Source organism: Salmo salar, chromosome 18, assembly GCF_965601325.2.
Source record: "Salmo salar chromosome 18, fSalSal1, whole genome shotgun sequence".
In the NCBI taxonomy this organism is placed as follows: domain Eukaryota; kingdom Metazoa; phylum Chordata; class Actinopteri; order Salmoniformes; family Salmonidae; genus Salmo; species Salmo salar.
Window position 1 is genome coordinate 12,032,745 of NC_138308.1, and position 17,710 is coordinate 12,050,454.

The following is a 17,710-nucleotide window of genomic DNA, read 5'->3' on the forward strand; positions in this document are numbered from 1 at the left end:
TATTTAAATCAGTGAAACCGAATGCAACAATTAACACTTAAAGTAAATACAAAACAACAAACCATGACGCTGGAGGAACATAAACCTCACAAAGAACAATCACCCACAAACACCTGTGGGACAAACATAAACTTAAATAGGGCCTCCAATTAGAGACAACGACAACCTGCTTCCTCTAATTGGAGGTCATGCCAAATAACACCAACATAGAAATACAAACCTAGAACCAAAACATAGACATACAAAAACCAGACAAACACCCCCTGTCACGCCCTGACCTAATCTACCATAGAAAATAACACTCACTATGGTCAGGACGTGGCAGTAGTACTTAAGTACTTTACACCACTAGCTCTTGGTCTCGCACCACAAGGTCAAGGGTCATGTGTAGGGGAGGCAGGCCGTAGTCAGGGACTCTGGCACTGTGTCCACCACTCCATTTTAATTAGTGTCACTGCTCAATGTACTGTGACATCATGCCTGGATAAAAGTTGTTATTGTCCTTCTATACAAGCTAAACAGTAAGCAGATCCATCCGGCTCCATAGCTACCTGTTGCAGAGCAATGACTTGTTGTTTTCACAATTGCATTATCATGAGCCAAATATGATGCCCTCAAATCTGATAAGAGGATTTAGCATTGCTGGTATTCCCAAGCTATTTCAATCATGTTCTAATGAAATGGATATGAACATACACGCTCAGTGTTGAATCCAAATTAATCCTTCTAATTCTGTCTATCTCTGAGTATCTTTGTAGTCATCGGCTGGCTTTTTTTTTTTTTTATCCGAGGTGCTCAGAAGGACACCGCCACTTAGAAACTGTCAAACTGAATCCCTGCTGTTGATCTTAGCGCTCAGCTCTCTCTCTTCTCCTTCTGGCGTACCTCCAGGTGTCTGCTGCAGTCAGAGTAGGATTCCTGTTCAAACGCTGCAGCCTTCAGTTTAGCTGCAAATTAAACGATGCGGGATAGAAGTAGGCTAAGTGCTTGTCATATTTTCATCTTCAATGCTTAATTCCTTTTATTACAAAGGTGAGTATTTCTGGTATTTCTTCATTCGGCCTGCTGTTGTTTCTTCATGCACAGGTGTTAGCTGTGTTGCTTGCCATGTCATCTCTCAATTACTCTTTATAGCACTTTCCTATACATATTCTGAAGAGGACTTCGACCTTATCTGTGTTCGCTTCCTCCAAAGGATGAAATCAAGAGGACCTGTGGCACTGCAGAGGTTATGCAGTGATAGTGTGTGGGGTGGAGGGGGATCCACATTCAAGAAGTGGGTTGGGTAGTGCAGTGGCAGTGCCCTGCCCTTGACCCTAGTGTTGCTGCCTCTCTGCGGTGCTGGGAACTGCAGAGCTGCGCTGTGCACCGCACTCAGATGATCTCATCTTGCAGGGGGCACCACACGGCACGCTGCAGCCACTTTCTAAGGAGCCAGGGCTGCAGTCTGAGCAGGTGACTGCTGTGCTACTGTGCTACTCAGCTCAACTCAACCTCCCACAAGCAATGTGATTGATCAGCCTCTCTGCTGCCTGTCTGGGTGACTCGCTGCTGACACCTAATGATTGGAAAGAGTATAACACCTCCACAGGATGGGAATGGTCAAAGTATGGTGGTACTGTAAAATATGTGTGGTAATATATAGCCAGGCAGATACACTATATGTACAAAAGTATGTGTACAACCCTTCAAATTAGTGGATTCAGCTATTTCAGCCACATGTATAAAATCGAGCAAACAGCCATGCAATCTCCATAGACAAACATTGGCAGTAGAATGGCCTTACTGATGAGCTCAGTGACTTTCAATGTAGCACCGTTATAAGATGCTACCTTTCCGACAAGTCAGTTCGTCAAATTTCTGTCCTGCTAGAGCTGCCCCGGTCAACTGTAAGTACTGTTATTGTGGAGTGGAAACGTCCAGGAGCAACAACATTTCAGCCGCTTAGTGGTAAGCCACAAAAACTCACAGAACGGGACGGTCGAGTGTTGAAGCACGTAGCGCGGAACAATGCCTTGTCCTTGGTTGCAACACTCACTCCCGAATTCCAAACTGTCTCTGGAAGCAATGTCAGCACAAGAACTGTTCGTCGGGAGCTTCTTGAAATGGTTTTCCATGGCCGAGCAGCCGCACACAAGCCTGAGATCCCCATGTGCATATAATGACATTCTAGACGATTTTGTGCTTACAACTTTGCGGCAACGGTTTGGGGAAGGCCCTTTCCTGTTTCAGCATGACAATTTTTATTTACAATGATGGCTTACTCTGGTCAAACCCTAACCTGGACGACGCTGTATGCCGCCCTATGGGACTCCCAATCACAGCCAGTCGTGATACAACCTGGAATCAAACCAGGGTCTGTAGTGATGCCTCTAGCACTGAGATGCAATGCCTTAGACCGCTGCATCACTCGGGAGCCCCAAAATGCTCCTGTGCACAATGCGAGGTCCATACAGAAATGGTTTGTCAAGATCGGTGTGGAAGAACTTGACATGCCTGCACAGAGCCCTGACCTCAACTCCATCGAACACCTATTGGAATGAATTGGAACACCGACTGCGAGCCAGGCCTAATCACCCAACATCAGTGCCTGACCTCACTAATGCTCTTGTGGCTGAATGGAAGCAAGTCCCCGCAGCAACATTCCAACATCTATTGGAAAGCCTTCCCAGAAGAGTGGAAGCTGTTAAATAAGCAAAGGGGGGGACCAACTCCATATTAATGCCCACGAGTTTGTAATGAGATGTACGACGAGCAGGTGTCCACATACTTTTGGCCGTTTAGTGTATGTTTCCCCATCTGTGCCTCTCTGTAACATGGGTGCCAATCGTGAAACATGTATCCCCTTTTAAACATGCAACCCCCTTTATTTTCTAATTGAATCAAGGGCATGCCATTGTCTGGTTCATGACTTCATCGATTAAAACATATTCTCCAAGGGAGATCTGGTTTACATCATGCATTTAGTTTCTTTTAGAACATTGAGACGTATCATTATTAATATTGCATGTATTCCATAGGTTTAAGGCAAAGGAGACTCCTCTCTCTTCAATGTACATGACAATAATAATAATTCATTTAACTTCTACAGCGCTTTTCATTACAGAAAGAGTCTCAAAGCGCTTGAAAAATCTAAACAAACAAGAATAAAATAAAACAGCTATATAGATTCGGTCTGGATTACTATTTTCAGCCAGAGTTGAACGTTTTTTTTGAAGATTTCAAGCTACCAAAAGATGGAGCGACAGTCAAGAGGGAACCACATGGCTTGAGCAGAGGGAGGATGTGGTCAACAGGGGGAGATGAGCAGGTCCTCCAGAGGCCGACAGCACGGTTCACTCTCCATTTAACGCGTCTCACCGATGCCTCGCCATCCCAGCCATCGACTGCGACTTCTCTGTAGCCGCTGACTCTCTCTGGTCTTGTAGATCGATATGAGGTTTTGTTTTTGAGCTCTCCACTCAGGATAACGGTGACAGACCGTTCATAACTGATATAAGGGTGTTTGAGACCCATGTATGACAAAGTTTGTATGCTAGGTGTACTACCTACTCTTACCGCCATTATGAAAACCTTGAATTGGATTCAAGTGCTTCTTGTTTGTTCTCAGTATCTTCATAACCAAAAAGACATTATGCTCTAAAGTACAACCGCTGATGGACTGAAGGTTAAGAAGAGGACCCCACAACATGTTGTCTGATAAATCAAATTACTACAATCTTCTCTGGGTTAATCCGTTGCATGTACAAATATGTGGCGACGCTCACTCTGTGATATTAATACAAATGTGCTTTACACATGAATATAATAACTATGATTTAAAAAAAATATATATAAACAGAAAGCATTAGGTTTCACATGGGAAATACGTAAGGCACATGAATGGCTCTGTTTGTTTACTGGTTTATTAAGTTCCCTCGCCCAGAGCCGTCCAGCCTTTACTTCGACGTACTTGCTAGGAGTGCTCGTCAGAATCACATCACGAGATATGCATTGTTTCTCTCCGTATCAATTTCTGTGTCCACTTCTTCTTTTCTGAAATACATTGGACTTTGAAAGTCCCTCAGCTTTAAGCAATTGGTTATTACAGTATAAATAATATATTGACTTTGTTTTATTTTTTTACATGCGCAATCATAATAGCGCTGTTAAGCGTGTGTGAAGTTTGTACTGCGACGCTTCCCGGGTGTAAGGTCGTCGATGACGCGAGGGCTGACGTGGACGTTGTAGTGTAGAGCCGGGTCCGAGTAGTTGAAGGGCGGAGGGTTGTACTGCTCCCGAACATATTCTGGTAACAATTGAGGAATTCTGCACAGAAACAACACAAAGGAATGAGAGTTGTCCAACGGTAACCTTACATCTGGCACACTCAGTACAGATTTAAAATGGTCATTATGCTATTCGACATGGATACAGAGTTGCACAGACATAATCCAAATAGGTTGCATAATCTCCATCAGATGAATAGCACTATGTGTGTCCATGCGACAATGGCCTATTTCCTATCATTATAATAACCTAATTCTACAACATCCCCAATCACCTCCCCCAGCATGAAGTCCATAGTGTATATGGGTCGTTCCATTTGAGTTCCATTATTTTTTGACCGAAGCCCTTTTGATTTGAATGAAACTTTCCATACATATTTGCCCATGGTAGAAGTGGTCAGAAAGTTAAACATTCAGGAGATAGAGGTTCATTCTTTTTGTTGTTGTTGATAAAATGCGTAAAGATCAGTTGTTTTAAATTATACTGTCAATCTTCCTTAGGAAACCTATTGAAATATAGATAATAGAACAGACATTCCCATTTAAGTTGATATTCGACGGTGGGTGGACTTGTGGCAATCTTTGTGGTCGTAATTGGAAGTTAACATTTCAATTCAATTACCATTTCAGTAACACTTTACTTGACACCCGTTATGACACAGCTGGCATAACTTGTCATAACCTGTCATAATATGATCATAGCACTGTCATGACCAATATATTTCCACCTGTTGTGACATATATTGCGTTATGTTATGGCTGTTATGACACCTACTGAAGAGTGTCAGATCCCACATTGATTTTAATGAGTTTTATCCCTGCCAAGAAGTTTCTGTTCGTTTGAAAGTTTCTTAAATCTTTTGTTGTTGTTGTAAAAAGTCTTTATAGTCATGTTTTTTTCATCATATTTTAAATAACTTGTAGAAAAGACACTTTATGACACTGTCAAGAAGCATTCTGACCATCCTGTGTCACTTTACTTGAGACTAAAAAAAAAACACTTTATGACACTGTCAAGAAGCATTATGACCATCCTGTGTCACTTTACTTGGACTAAAAAAAATACACTTTATGACACTGTCAAGAAGCATTATGACCATCCTGTGTCACTTTACTTGGACTAAAAAAAATACACTTTATGACACTGTCAAGAAGCATTATGACCATCCTGTGTCACTTTACTGAGACTAAATAAAAATACACTTTATGACACTGTCAAGAAGCATTATGACCATCCTGTGTCACTTTACTTGGACTAAAAAAATACACTTTATGACACTGTCAAGAAGCATTATGACCATCCTGTGTCACTTTACTGAGACTAAAAAAAATACACTTTATGACACTGTCAAGAAGCATTATGACCATCCTGGGTCACTTTACTGAGACTAAATAAAAATACACTTTATGACACTGTCAAGAAGCATTATGACCATCCTGTGTCACTTTACTTGGACTAAGAAAATACACTTTATGACACTGTCAAGAAGCATTATGACCATCCTGTGTCACTTTACTTGGACTAAAAAAAATACACTTTATGACACTGTCAAGAAGCATTCTGACCATCCTGTGTCACTTTACTGAGACTAAATAAAAATACACTTTATGACACTGTCAAGAAGCATTATGACCATCCTGGGTCACTTTACTGAGACTAAATAAAAATACACTTTATGACACTGTCAAGAAGCATTATGACCATCCTGGGTCACTTTACTGAGACTAAATAAAAATACACTTTATGACACTGTCAAGAAGCATTATGACCATCCTGTGTCACTTTACTTGGACTAAGAAAATACACTTTATGACACTGTCAAGAAGCATTATGACCATCCTGTGTCACTTTACTTGGACTAAAAAAAATACACTTTATGACACTGTCAAGAAGCATTCTGACCATCCTGTGTCACTTTACTGAGACTAAAAAAAATACACTTTATGACACTGTCAAGAAGCATTATGACCATCCTGGGTCACTTTACTGAGACTAAATAAAAATACACTTTATGACACTGTCAAGAAGCATTATGACCATCCTGTGTCACTTTACTTGGACTAAGAAAATACACTTTATGACACTGTCAAGAAGCATTATGACCATCCTGTGTCACTTTACTTGGACTAAAAAAAATACACTTTATGACACTGTCAAGAAGCATTCTGACCATCCTGTGTCACTTTACTGAGACTAAAAAAAATACACTTTATGACACTGTCAAGAAGCATTATGACCATCCTGGGTCACTTTACTGAGACTAAATAAAAATACACTTTATGACACTGTCAAGAAGCATTATGACCATCATAATCATGTAAGCCACACAGGCCTACGTACGTACATGCCCTTATATCAGTCATCGATCAAAAAGAGGGTGTATTGTCCTGCTCCTGAAATTTGCTCCTGCATTTATCCCATCCATCAGCAACAGAGCATTGGGGTAGGTGCATGTCTGATGTGTGTGCAATAACAATGATAATTTAATATGGTACATTTTTGTTGTTGTATGTAACAAACATACTATTGACATATAGGCTTTGGTGTTTTGGAATGTTTTGCCTTGTGTGGTAGGTTGTGTGGGTTTTTACACTCTTATGTAGGTGTCATAACCATCCATGACCATATTATAAACAGGTTATGACAAGTTATGTCAGCTGTTATGACATACACTACATGACCAAAAGTATGTGGACACCTGTTCGTCGAACATATCACTCTTCTGGGAAGGCTTTCCATTAGGGACCCCGAGTGGCGCAGCGGTCTAAGGCACTGCATCTCAGTGGTAGAGGCATCACTACAGACCCTGGTTCGATCCCGGGCTATATCACAACTGTCCGTGATTAGCAGTCCCAAATTCTTATTTACAATCATTAGGAGTCGCAAATTCTTATTTACAATGACGGCCTACCCCAGCCAAACCCTAACCCGGACGATGCTGGGGCAATTTTGCCCGCGTTAGGGTTTGGCCGGCGTAGGCCGTCATTGCAAATAAGAATTTGGGACTCCTAAGCATTGTAAATAAGAATTTGTTCTAAACTGACTTGCCTAGTTAAATAAAGGTTGAATAAAATAAGGATGTTGGAACATTGCTGTGGGGACTTGCTTCCATTCAGCCACAAGAGCATTAGTGAGGTCGGGCACTCATGTTGGGCGATTAGGTCTGGATCGCAGTTGGCGTTCCAATTCATGCGAAAGGTGTTCGATGGGGTTGAGGTCAGGGCTCTCCCCAAACTGTTGCCACAAAGTTGGAAGCACAGAATTTTCTAGAATATTGTATGCTGTAGCGTTAAGATTTCCCTTCACTGGAACTAAGGGGCCTAGCCCGAACCATGAAAAACAGCCCCAGGCTATTATTCCTCCTCCACCAAACTTTACACTTGGCACTATGCATTGGGGCAGATAGCATTCTGCTGGCATCCGCCAAACCCAGATTCGTCCATCGGACTGCCAGATAGTGAAGCGTGATTCATCACTCCAGAGAACGCGTTTCCACTGCTCCAGAGTCCAATGGCGACGAGCGTTACACAACTCCAGCCGACGCTTGGCATTTCGCATGGTGATCTTAGGCTTGTGTGCGGCTTCTCGGCCATGGAAAACCATTTTATGAAGCTCCCGGCGAACAGTTCTTGTGCTGACATTGCTTCCAGAGTCAGTTTGGAACTCAATAGTGAGTTTGCAACCGAGGACAGACGATTTTTACTCGCTACGCGCTTCGGCAGGTGGCGGCCCTGTACTGTGAGCTTGTGTGGCCTACCACTTTGCGGCTGAGATGCTGTTGCTCCTAGATGTTTCCACTTTACAATAACAGCACTTACATCTGCCCGGGGCAGCTCTAGCAGGCCAGAAATTTGAAGAACTGACTTGTCGGAAAGGTGGCATCTTATGACGGTGCCACGTTGCAAGTCACTGAGCTCTTCACTAAGGCCATTCTACTAACAATGTCTGTCTATGGAGATTGCATGGCTGTATGGTCGATTTTATACACCTGTCAGCAACGGATGTGGCTGAAAAAACCCAAATCCACTCATTTCAAGGGGAGTCCACATACCTTTGTATATATAGTGTATTATGACATGGTTATGACAGGGTCATAATGTGTTATGACGCTGGGTGTCAAGTAAAGTGTTACCAACATTTCAGTTGTGTATCAGCTAAACTGCAGTGGTCTGAAGGGATAGGTCCATTCTATACATTCTATTTCTATGATTGAAATGACACCCACCCCGTATTCAAGAGCATGCTGTCTCAACCGAGGACGGGCACAACACAAACACCTCAGATTATGTACATTAGGCTCTAAGCTACAACATATGCGGAAAAAAAGTTGACACGTTTTAAGATATACAAAATAGTTTGACAATCCTGTTTGCAAGCTTTTAAATTGTATCAAGCTCAACCATACACTTTTTTCCAGTGATGACGACTTGTCCCATGGTATCGTGGGATATGCAAAATGGGTCAACTTTGAGCACCTCTATCTCCGGAATATTTTGGTATTTAAGTTCAAAAAGTCACTTTCTGACCACTTTTACCATGGACAAATATGTATGGAAAGTTCAAAAAGGGGTGCGTTCAAAAAGTGAAATCAAATAGAATGACTCATACATTACACTGTGGTTTAGAGTATAAAGCAGGGCCAGGACTCAGGATTATGTGTCTCTAGTCCACTGCCACCTGCTCCAGATGCTGTACATCTGCAGACTATAGCACTGCAGTTATGGAGATAATACACAAACAGGGCTGATGGACATACGGACACCAGATGTACCCCTATTATCCTGCAGAGGTCACTAGCTACAAACCTGGTGTTGTGTTTCTACCCAATCTTGTGCTTTTTGTGATTATGTACTGCCTTGTAGTTCTGCTGCAATAACGGTAAACATTGTATCTGAACTGAGGGTAAACTATGCATCTGTTACTGTATATATATATTATATATATATATATATATATATATATATATATATATATTGTGGTTACAGTATCTTTCTGAAGGTACTATATACCATTAGGTCTGTGTGAATGTTGTATACACCATGTTACTGTCTGTGAGGACATTCAGGGTACTCACTCTCCTGTGATGGTCTTCTTGCGGGAACAGCAGAAGCAGGCGAGGGCAGACAGTAGCAGGAGGACAGGGATCCCGATGCCTAAAACCAGGCCCAGGATCAGGGGCTTCTTATCCTCCGCCGTCTGGGCCACGGCTATCCCCGTCCTGTTCAAACCCCCCATGTCTAAATAGTGGGCCAACAGCGGAACGTTAGGTTCAATAGGCCATTAACACATTATTATGTCATACTTAGGGCCCCCCCCAAAAAATCTTGGTCAGTTCCCATGTTAACAGAATTTAGTAGCTGGCCAGTGCATTTGGTTCTGGGTTCAGAGAATACATGCTTAGTGGAAACTCTTTTCCATAACCATAGTATGAAATGACGACGTGAAATGACCAGGAAAAGCATCACACCCTGGGTATTTGCATAAAATGGTAAACGGTCAACGACCCATCTTTTCCCACAGCCTCACCTAAAATGCAGGATTGGGTGTAGTCGACGTCGGTGGTCCCGTTGCACACACACCTGTACCCTCCGTAAGTGTTGGCACAAAGGGCAGGTTGCCTACACACAGCCTCATTTGATTTACACTCATCCAAGTCTGTGAGAGAGAGACGAGAGGATAAAAGAGAGAGGGTTTGGAACTGTGACCAACCAACAATTTGGAATACGAAACCATCTCAGTTCTTGCTGGCAAACACCGACTTAGGACTGCATCTTTGACAACTGCATTAATCATAATCACCATTATCATCATTGTTGACATGACAATGCGCAATGTGTGGTTCAAGTTACGCTTCTCCTGAGAGCATTGTTTTACATTACATAGTGTGACGCCCGCCTGCACTGCCACCTGTCAGGGATAATAACGTTTTTCTACTACTATTACAATCAATCAATTCTCAGTCCGACAACTCCTCGTGACTATACAGTAGAGTTTAACAGAGAAATGCATTCAATCCATGAGTGTTTTACCTCCGACTTCAGCGGTTTTGATGCCGTAGTAAGCACTGACGCGGGTCAGGTAGTCTCTGATGTACCAGTGGGGTGTGTCACTGGACACGTTGATCCTGTACTCATCCAGACCTGAGCCCTGCATCGGCCGTTTCATCACAGCGTTGTAGAACTTGTTCTGGAAGCCCATTGACAGAATCTCCTCCAGCTGTAGGAAAGAGAAGTTTGTCATCATTTTGTATAAATACACATATCATCACATCATTATGTCACACCACTCAGCCATGATCTAAATTTACACACACAATCCTAGGAGCCAGAGTTTTCCCTTTCCATTTCTGGATTGGTATCCCTGGTCAGGTCATGTGATCTGGAAAAACTCATGGACCTATAGCTCTTTTTATGTGTTCCACACACACAAATGTAGCAATTCTTCATTTGGAGCCTACACACACCCTCTCTCTCTCACCTGCCTCAGTCCCTCTCCTCCAGACCCCTGGTTCCTCCAGCCCAAGGACACGTTGAAGACATTGAACCCTGTCAACAACAACAACAACAACAACAAGGCCATAAGATGACCTCACACTCTACAATGTGGTCACTATCACCATGGTGACACAGTAGTCATGTCTTGCTGTGCAGTATTGGGGGATTCTTACCTGGTGGATTGGCAGAGTCCCCTGCAAAGGAACAAATGAAATGGTATCATCATTATACAGAGATAATCTGGTTAACATATTACTTCATAAAGCCTTTACATGCCTGACATAGTGTAAAGATCAATAATACCCTGCAGAAGATACTGTTTCATGCAGTACTATTCTGGAACAGTAGTAACTGGGCCATTCTGTGTACGTACCACAGCCATCGGTTTCCTCAGTGCTCTGGTAGCGACAGGAGCATCGGACGGACCCTGGCGTGTTCACACACTCAAACTTGGCGTTACGACAGGCCGATGGGTCCAGGCACTCATTTATGTCTGAATCAGGAGGAATATTACCACTATGTACTGTAATCTCTTCAGAAAACAACTGCAATATGGCTCAGAGATACACTACATGGCCAAAAGTATGTGGACGCCATTTTAAATTTGTGCATTCGGCTATTTCAGCCACACCGTTGCTGTCAGGTGTATAAAACGGAGCACACAGCCATGCAATCTCCATACACAAACACTGGCAGTAGAATGGCCCGTACTGAAGAGCTCAGTGACTTTCAACGTGGCACCGTCATAGGATGCCACCTTTCCAAAAAGTCAGTTTTTCAAATTTCTGCCCTGCTAGAGCTGGCCTGGTTAACTGTAAGTGCTGTTATTGTGAAGTGAAAACATCTAGGAGCAACAATGGCTCAGCCGCGAAGTGGTAGGCGTTCTCTGGAGTGATGAATCACACTTCACCATCTGGCAGGCTGATGGACGAATCTGGGTTTGACGGATGCCAGGAGAACGCTACCTGCCCGAATGCATAGTGCCAACTGTAAAGTTTGGTGGAGGAGGAATAATCGTCTGGGGCTGATTTCATGGTTCGGTCTAGGCCCCTTATTTCCAGTGAAGGGAAATCTTAATTTACAATGACATTCTAGACGATTCTGTGCTTCCAACTTTGTGGCAACAGTTTGGGGAAGGCCCTTTCCTGTTTCGGCATGACAATGCCCCCGTGCCCAAAGCAAGGTCCATACAGAAATGGTTTGTTGAGATCGGTGTGGAAGAACTTGACTGGCCTGCACAGCCCCTTGATCTCAACCCCATCGAATACCTTTGGGATGAATTGGAACGCCGATTGCGAGGCAGGCCTAATCGCCTAACATGAGTGCCAGACCTCACTAATGCCCTTGTGGCTGAATGGAACCAAGTCCCCGCAGGAATGTTCCAACATGTTAATGCCCATGATTTTGGAATGAGATGTTCGACGAGCAGGTGTCCATATACTTTTGGCTATGTAGTGTATTTTACATTGTTTTCAGAATGTATGTATACTGTAGTGACCTTAACACCTACGACGTCGTCGAGAGGTTTGGATCTCTTGGCGTGAAAGCTATGGTGTTGGCTTGACAGTCACAAAGTCCAGGGTTCAAGCCCCGGTCAGGACTACCCCCTGACTTTGCTACAACACAGTATGTTTATGTCAGAGGTCAGGGGTCAAGGGTCAGTACCTGTGCAGTTGCGTCCGTCCCCAGTAAAGCCAGGCTTGCACCTGCAGGTGTAGTTGTGCCCTGAGCTGAGGCAGTCGGCCATCGTGTGACAGGGAAAGGGGAAGGGAGGGAGGCAGAAGTCTGAGAGGAAAAGAAGGAGAAACATGAATGAGAACAGCTCAATGGTAATGAATAGGGCCAGGAGTTGAGCTGGATGAGGAAAAACTCCTGACTAGTAGTAATGAATAATTTCCTGAATACAAGTAAAGAAGTTGCTAGCTGAGTCGTGTTCATTAGGGCACGCAACGCAAAACGAGCAGGTAGCCCCAACCTGTTTTCTCTCCCGTTTAGTACCTAATGAACACAACCCTTGTTAACCAAAGTATACCAACCATTCTCAAAGCACTTGTATCCCTGCTTGTCCCCGTAGATGGTGGGTGAGGGGCACTCTCCACAGGTGAACTGGTCTGGCTCTCCCTGGGATTGAGACTGGCACTGCACTCCTGGGAAGCAAGGCTTCCCTTTACACACGTCGGTGGTATTCCCACAGAATTTCCCACTGAAACCCTTAGGGCACAGACACCCTACCACCTGGGAGGACAAGGCACAAAGGAAGGGTGTGTGGGTTGATCGGCATGGGAACATCATCTCACACTCAAAACACAGGACTAGTTCATATTGCGCTCTGGGAGAAAACACCCCAGCCCATATAGAAATACTCCCCTTACAGTTTTGTCTGTCTGTCTGTCTGTCTGTCTGTCTGTCTGTCTGTCTGTCTGTCTGTCTGTCTGTCTGTCTGTCTGTCTGTCTGTCTGTCTGTCTGTCTGTCTGTCTGTCTGTCTGTCTGTCTGTCTGTCTGTCTGTCTACATGTTTGTTTACCAGAAATCTCCCCTGCAGATGGTTGTCCACTATGCTGTTATATTGGCAGGTGCCACCGTTGAGGCAGTTGCACACCTGCAGGATGGGGGTGAACTGAGAGCTGAACAGCTGGTCATCAACTCTGATGGTCAGGTAGACAGGCTGGATGTTGACTGGTGTCCAGGTCAATATGCCATCACCTATAGGGAGAGACAGATTAAGGAATTATAGGAAACTTCGCCAAGAGGGGGAGGGTTGCATGTGTGCGTGTGTATGTGTGTGTACATGTGTGCATGCATGCGTGTGTGTGTGTGTGTGTGTGTGTGTGTGTGTGTGTGTGTGTGTGTGTGTGTGTGTGTGTGTGTGTGTGTGTGTGTTTGAAGCTCACTTTTCCCAACAGATGCTTGTGGTGGTCTGGGGAAGAGCAGTGAGAAGCTTATAGGGTCTAGGTTGGTGTCTTGAGTACTGATCTGCACGCGAACAGTGGATTTGACCTTACAACGGATCACCGTGGGCTCAGTCACAATGGGAGGCATGTTCCCTACATAGGAGAGAAATTAAAGCATGTCAAACTCAACTTTGGAACTCGAAGCCAGTTCCTTTGTTTTTTTTCATTGTTCCCCTTTAATACCGGACTGATTTAGACCCGGGACTCTAGGTGGGTGCAATTAAGAATCAGTAGAATAGAAAACCAGCAGGCTCTGGACCTCGTAGGATAAGAGTTGAATACCCCTCACCTATAGAGAAGCATGTCAATTGACCCAATCAACACTACACTGCATTCAATGAATTCTTACGGAGCGAATGGCAGAATGCTGTGGAGTAGGATGAAGTTGCACATACAGGCCAGTGGTGGAAAAAGTACCCAATTGTCATACTTGAGTAAAAGTAAAGATATCTTAATAGAAAATGACTCATGTAAAAGTGAAAGTCACCCAGTAAAATACTACATGAGTAAAAGTAAAAACGTATTTGATTTTAAATATATTTAAGTATCAAAAGAAAATGTAATTGCTAAAATATACTTAAGTATCAAAAGTAAAAGTAAAAGGAGAAATCATTTCAAATTCCTTATATTAAGCCAAGCAGACGGCACCGTTTTCTAGTTTTTATTTATTTACGGAAAGCCAGGGGCACGCTCCAACACTCAGACATCATTTTCAAACGAAGCATTTGTGTTTAGTGAGTCCACCAGATCAGGTAGTAGGGATGACCGGAGATGTTCTCTTGATAAGTACGTGAATTGGACCCTTTTCCTGTCCTTCTAAGCATTCAAAAAATATAACGAGTACTTTTGGATGTCAGGGAAAATGTATGGAGTAAAAAGTACATTATTTTCTTTCGGAATGTAGTGAAGTAAAAGTAAAGTAGTCAAAAATATAAATAGTAAAGTAAAGTACATATACACAAGTAGTTTTACTTACGTACTTTACACCACTGATAGACACTGATATAAGGTTTGTTTTGTGTTTACCCCCCTAAACTAGCCCAACTAGGCAAATATTTTAAGATTAGACTCTGTAATTGGGGAGGGTAAACTGATCCTAGATCTTTGTCCAGAGGGCAACTTTTACCCAGAGCACAGAGTATGTGACTCGAAGAGGAAGTGCCAACATCTACAATAAAGATACAAATTCTTGAACCTCTGGTTGACTCACCAAACACCATAGCCAGCTTGTGGTACAGCTCCTGGGACTCCAGACTCTGCAAACCCAGTCCAGTGTCGTTAGAAACCAGGATGTCATGAACACACTGCAAACTGCCCTGACATGTCCTCCTCAGTCTGTCTTGTACAGCTGGACTCACTGACATCAGCTCCTCTGTCGAGGCTGGAGTAAACCGACCAGGGGGTGGGATGGAGAAGAGCAGGCTCTCTGGAACAGGCACAGCCCCTATGGAACACATTACAAGACATCACTCAGAACCCTCAAGATAGCTCACCATATTTGACATTAGACAGTGACTGTACAGACATGACCTTATATGTAACCGAGGGGCTCTGTGTGAATTCGTACCCACTTATCAGACCAAGGATAAAAGGGTGAAAGACCGCTCCTCTAAACACCTAGCAGTGTCTGTGAATGGCTACTTATACATGAGTGGAGTTAAGGGTACTTAATCTGCGTGATACACTATATTTGAATTAGGGGAGAGAGACCAGACTAGCATGCTACCTAGAATGAAGCAATGTATTGGACATGCATTCTAAGTGGTATGTTAGTATTGACATTCAATGTGCCGCCAACTCCTTCAATGTGACTTATTGACTTAAGCCTCACTCACAGGACAGGCCAAATTGGCGCAGGCTCTCCTCCGGGGGAGGGTTATTCTTGGGGGAGATCATCAGCTTCCCGTCAGACTGCAGGAAGTCATCGGTGCGGTTGGAGCTCCAGAAGCCCAGCAGGCCCACGGTGCGGCTGTAGAAGGTCTGGGGGACCTCCACCAGGGCGGCCAACTGCTGTGCACCACCACCTCCACCTCCACCCACCCTCCACACCACCACGTGGAGCCCCCCGGCGTACACTGCCGCACAGCTACTGGCCGAGGTACAGCGCACAGCAAAACCCTCCTTGCCCATGTGCACCACACCTGCAAGGACAGCAGAGGGCACTGTTATGTCATCTTAATGGGATATGAGGATAGCGTGCTATTGCTACTGCAATATGCTGGGTCCCAGCCCACTCGGGTGTGGAAGGGAATGAAATTGTAGACCAGATAGCCATATAATTAATATTCATCTTCCACTGGCCAAATGTAAGATCAGAACCATTTTGATGGATGTGTGGCAGAAGAGATGGGACTCTGAGCCCAAGGGCCGGCATTTATATGCCCTCTATAGAAAGGTCGGTGGACCAAGATTCAAAGGTCAGATTAGGAAGGAAGAGGTGGTGTTTGCTCGATTGCGCTCTGAACTCGTCATTACATCCGGTTGGCCAGCATGTGAATGGTTGTGTCTGGAGGGTACGGTTGAGGAAACGGTGGAGCCCGCGTTGTCAAATTGTTGTGTGTTGAAGAGAGGGAAAGATTGAAGTGTAGGGTCATTGAGACTGGACTGCGTTGGTACTGACTTAGGTAGGAGGATTTAGAAATGTGGAGCGTAATGTTGTAAACTGTGATTGACCGCACACTCTGGCCCAGTAAGTCGCGGCACGCACCTTCAGCGTTTGTTTGCGGAACCGCCATGATATCGTAGAAGAAGAAGACGCTACTGTAATATTGTATGTAACAAGGGTTGGAGAACGATGTTCCAGGTAGTTTGCAAAGTTGTAAAGAGATTTACTATATTCCTAAATTGCATTGTCTAGTCTGGTGGAATAGTAGTAAAACGTTGAATCGTAATCGTCCTGTTTCTGTGCCACGTTTGTTATGGTAGGCCAAGCGTAGGCTTGTGTACTGCTTCGATTTCTTACCGACAAAGACTGGGACCTTCACATTATCCACCAGGACCTCCAGTCCCTCTCCCGACTCTGCACACCGCCACTCGACCTGAACACATGCACATTCACACAGAGGTGAGGATAATCAAGCACGTAAGATCTACAGCCCATAATTACAACCCATAAGACAGACACACACACACACACACAACACACTGACCTTGCCGATGCCCTGGTGAAAAGCAGCCATCCTCACCACCGTGGGGACCCGTCTAGCCTGTCCGTCCGTCTCCAGCTCGCACGTCTCACCCTGCAGCGTGAAGATATTGGAGCCCGTGTAGGAGGAGAGGCGCACAATGACAAACTCGCCGAGGGCCTTGAAGGAGTACTCAGTCCCATCGAATGTGATGAAATGAAGGCTGCCGTACACCATGCCTGCGGACAAAACAGGTACGTAATGTCTGAGAAGGAAACAATTCACTAACCAAGACTTTACACAGGACATTTACACTCATTTACACTAATGGGTCCAAGCAGACAGGCACACAGTGAAGGATCTGTCTACTATCACATAATGGGACCAAACATGTGGGCTATATATCATTGACAAACAGTGACAAAATGATGTATTATTAAGCAACACGGCCCGGGGGGGGGTGTGGTATATGGCCAATATACCACGGCTAAGGGCTGTTCTTAAGCACGACGCAATGCGGAGTGCCTGGATACAGCCCTTAGCCGTGGCATATTGGCCATATATCACAAACCCCCGAGGTGCCTTATTGCTATTATAAACTGGTTACCAACGTAATTAGAGCAGTAAAAATAACTGTTTTGTCATACCCGTGGTATACGGTCCGCTATACCACGGCTGTCAGCCAATCAGCATTCAAGGCTTGAACCATCCAGTTTATAATAGAGTATATTCTGTGACACTAGTCAATAATAATTCATTCAATGAGTTGACAGGAGTTGAAAGTAAACGACCCCCATTCCGCTGAGTATAGGTAAGCTCTCACCAATGCCCTGTGTTGCCTTGGCTGCGGTTATGCAGCAGTCGCGGCTCA

At 44.2% G+C, this 17,710-nt stretch overlaps 1 protein-coding gene across 1 annotated transcript; it reads right to left on the reverse strand.

Annotated features, from left to right (window-relative positions):
• Positions 1-16,814, reverse strand: si:ch73-105b23.6 (uncharacterized). The gene is made up of 15 exons (XM_082965456.1): positions 16,797-16,814; positions 16,677-16,752; positions 15,550-15,855; positions 14,925-15,158; positions 13,655-13,807; positions 13,288-13,466; positions 12,800-12,998; positions 12,429-12,548; positions 11,137-11,256; positions 10,937-10,957; positions 10,747-10,814; positions 10,299-10,485; positions 9,796-9,924; positions 9,344-9,506; positions 1-4,308 (listed from the first exon to the last, which is right to left on the reverse strand). The coding sequence occupies exons 1-15, from the start codon at positions 16,812-16,814 to the stop codon at positions 4,149-4,151; spliced, it is 2,133 nt and encodes a 710-aa protein (XP_082821582.1). The 3' UTR covers positions 1-4,148.
• Between the last annotated feature and the right edge of the window lie 896 nt (positions 16,815-17,710).

Bases quoted from the DNA above. Each gene is read 5' to 3' on its own strand.
- si:ch73-105b23.6 (XM_082965456.1), bottom strand. The intron at 10,815-10,936 runs GTAAGAATCCCC...TGTTGTTGACAG, and splicing joins GGACTCTGCCAATCCACCAG to GGTTCAATGTCTTCAACGTG. The intron at 9,507-9,795 runs GTGAGGCTGTGG...CCCACTATTTAG, and splicing joins CACCCAATCCTGCATTTTAG to ACATGGGGGGTTTGAACAGG.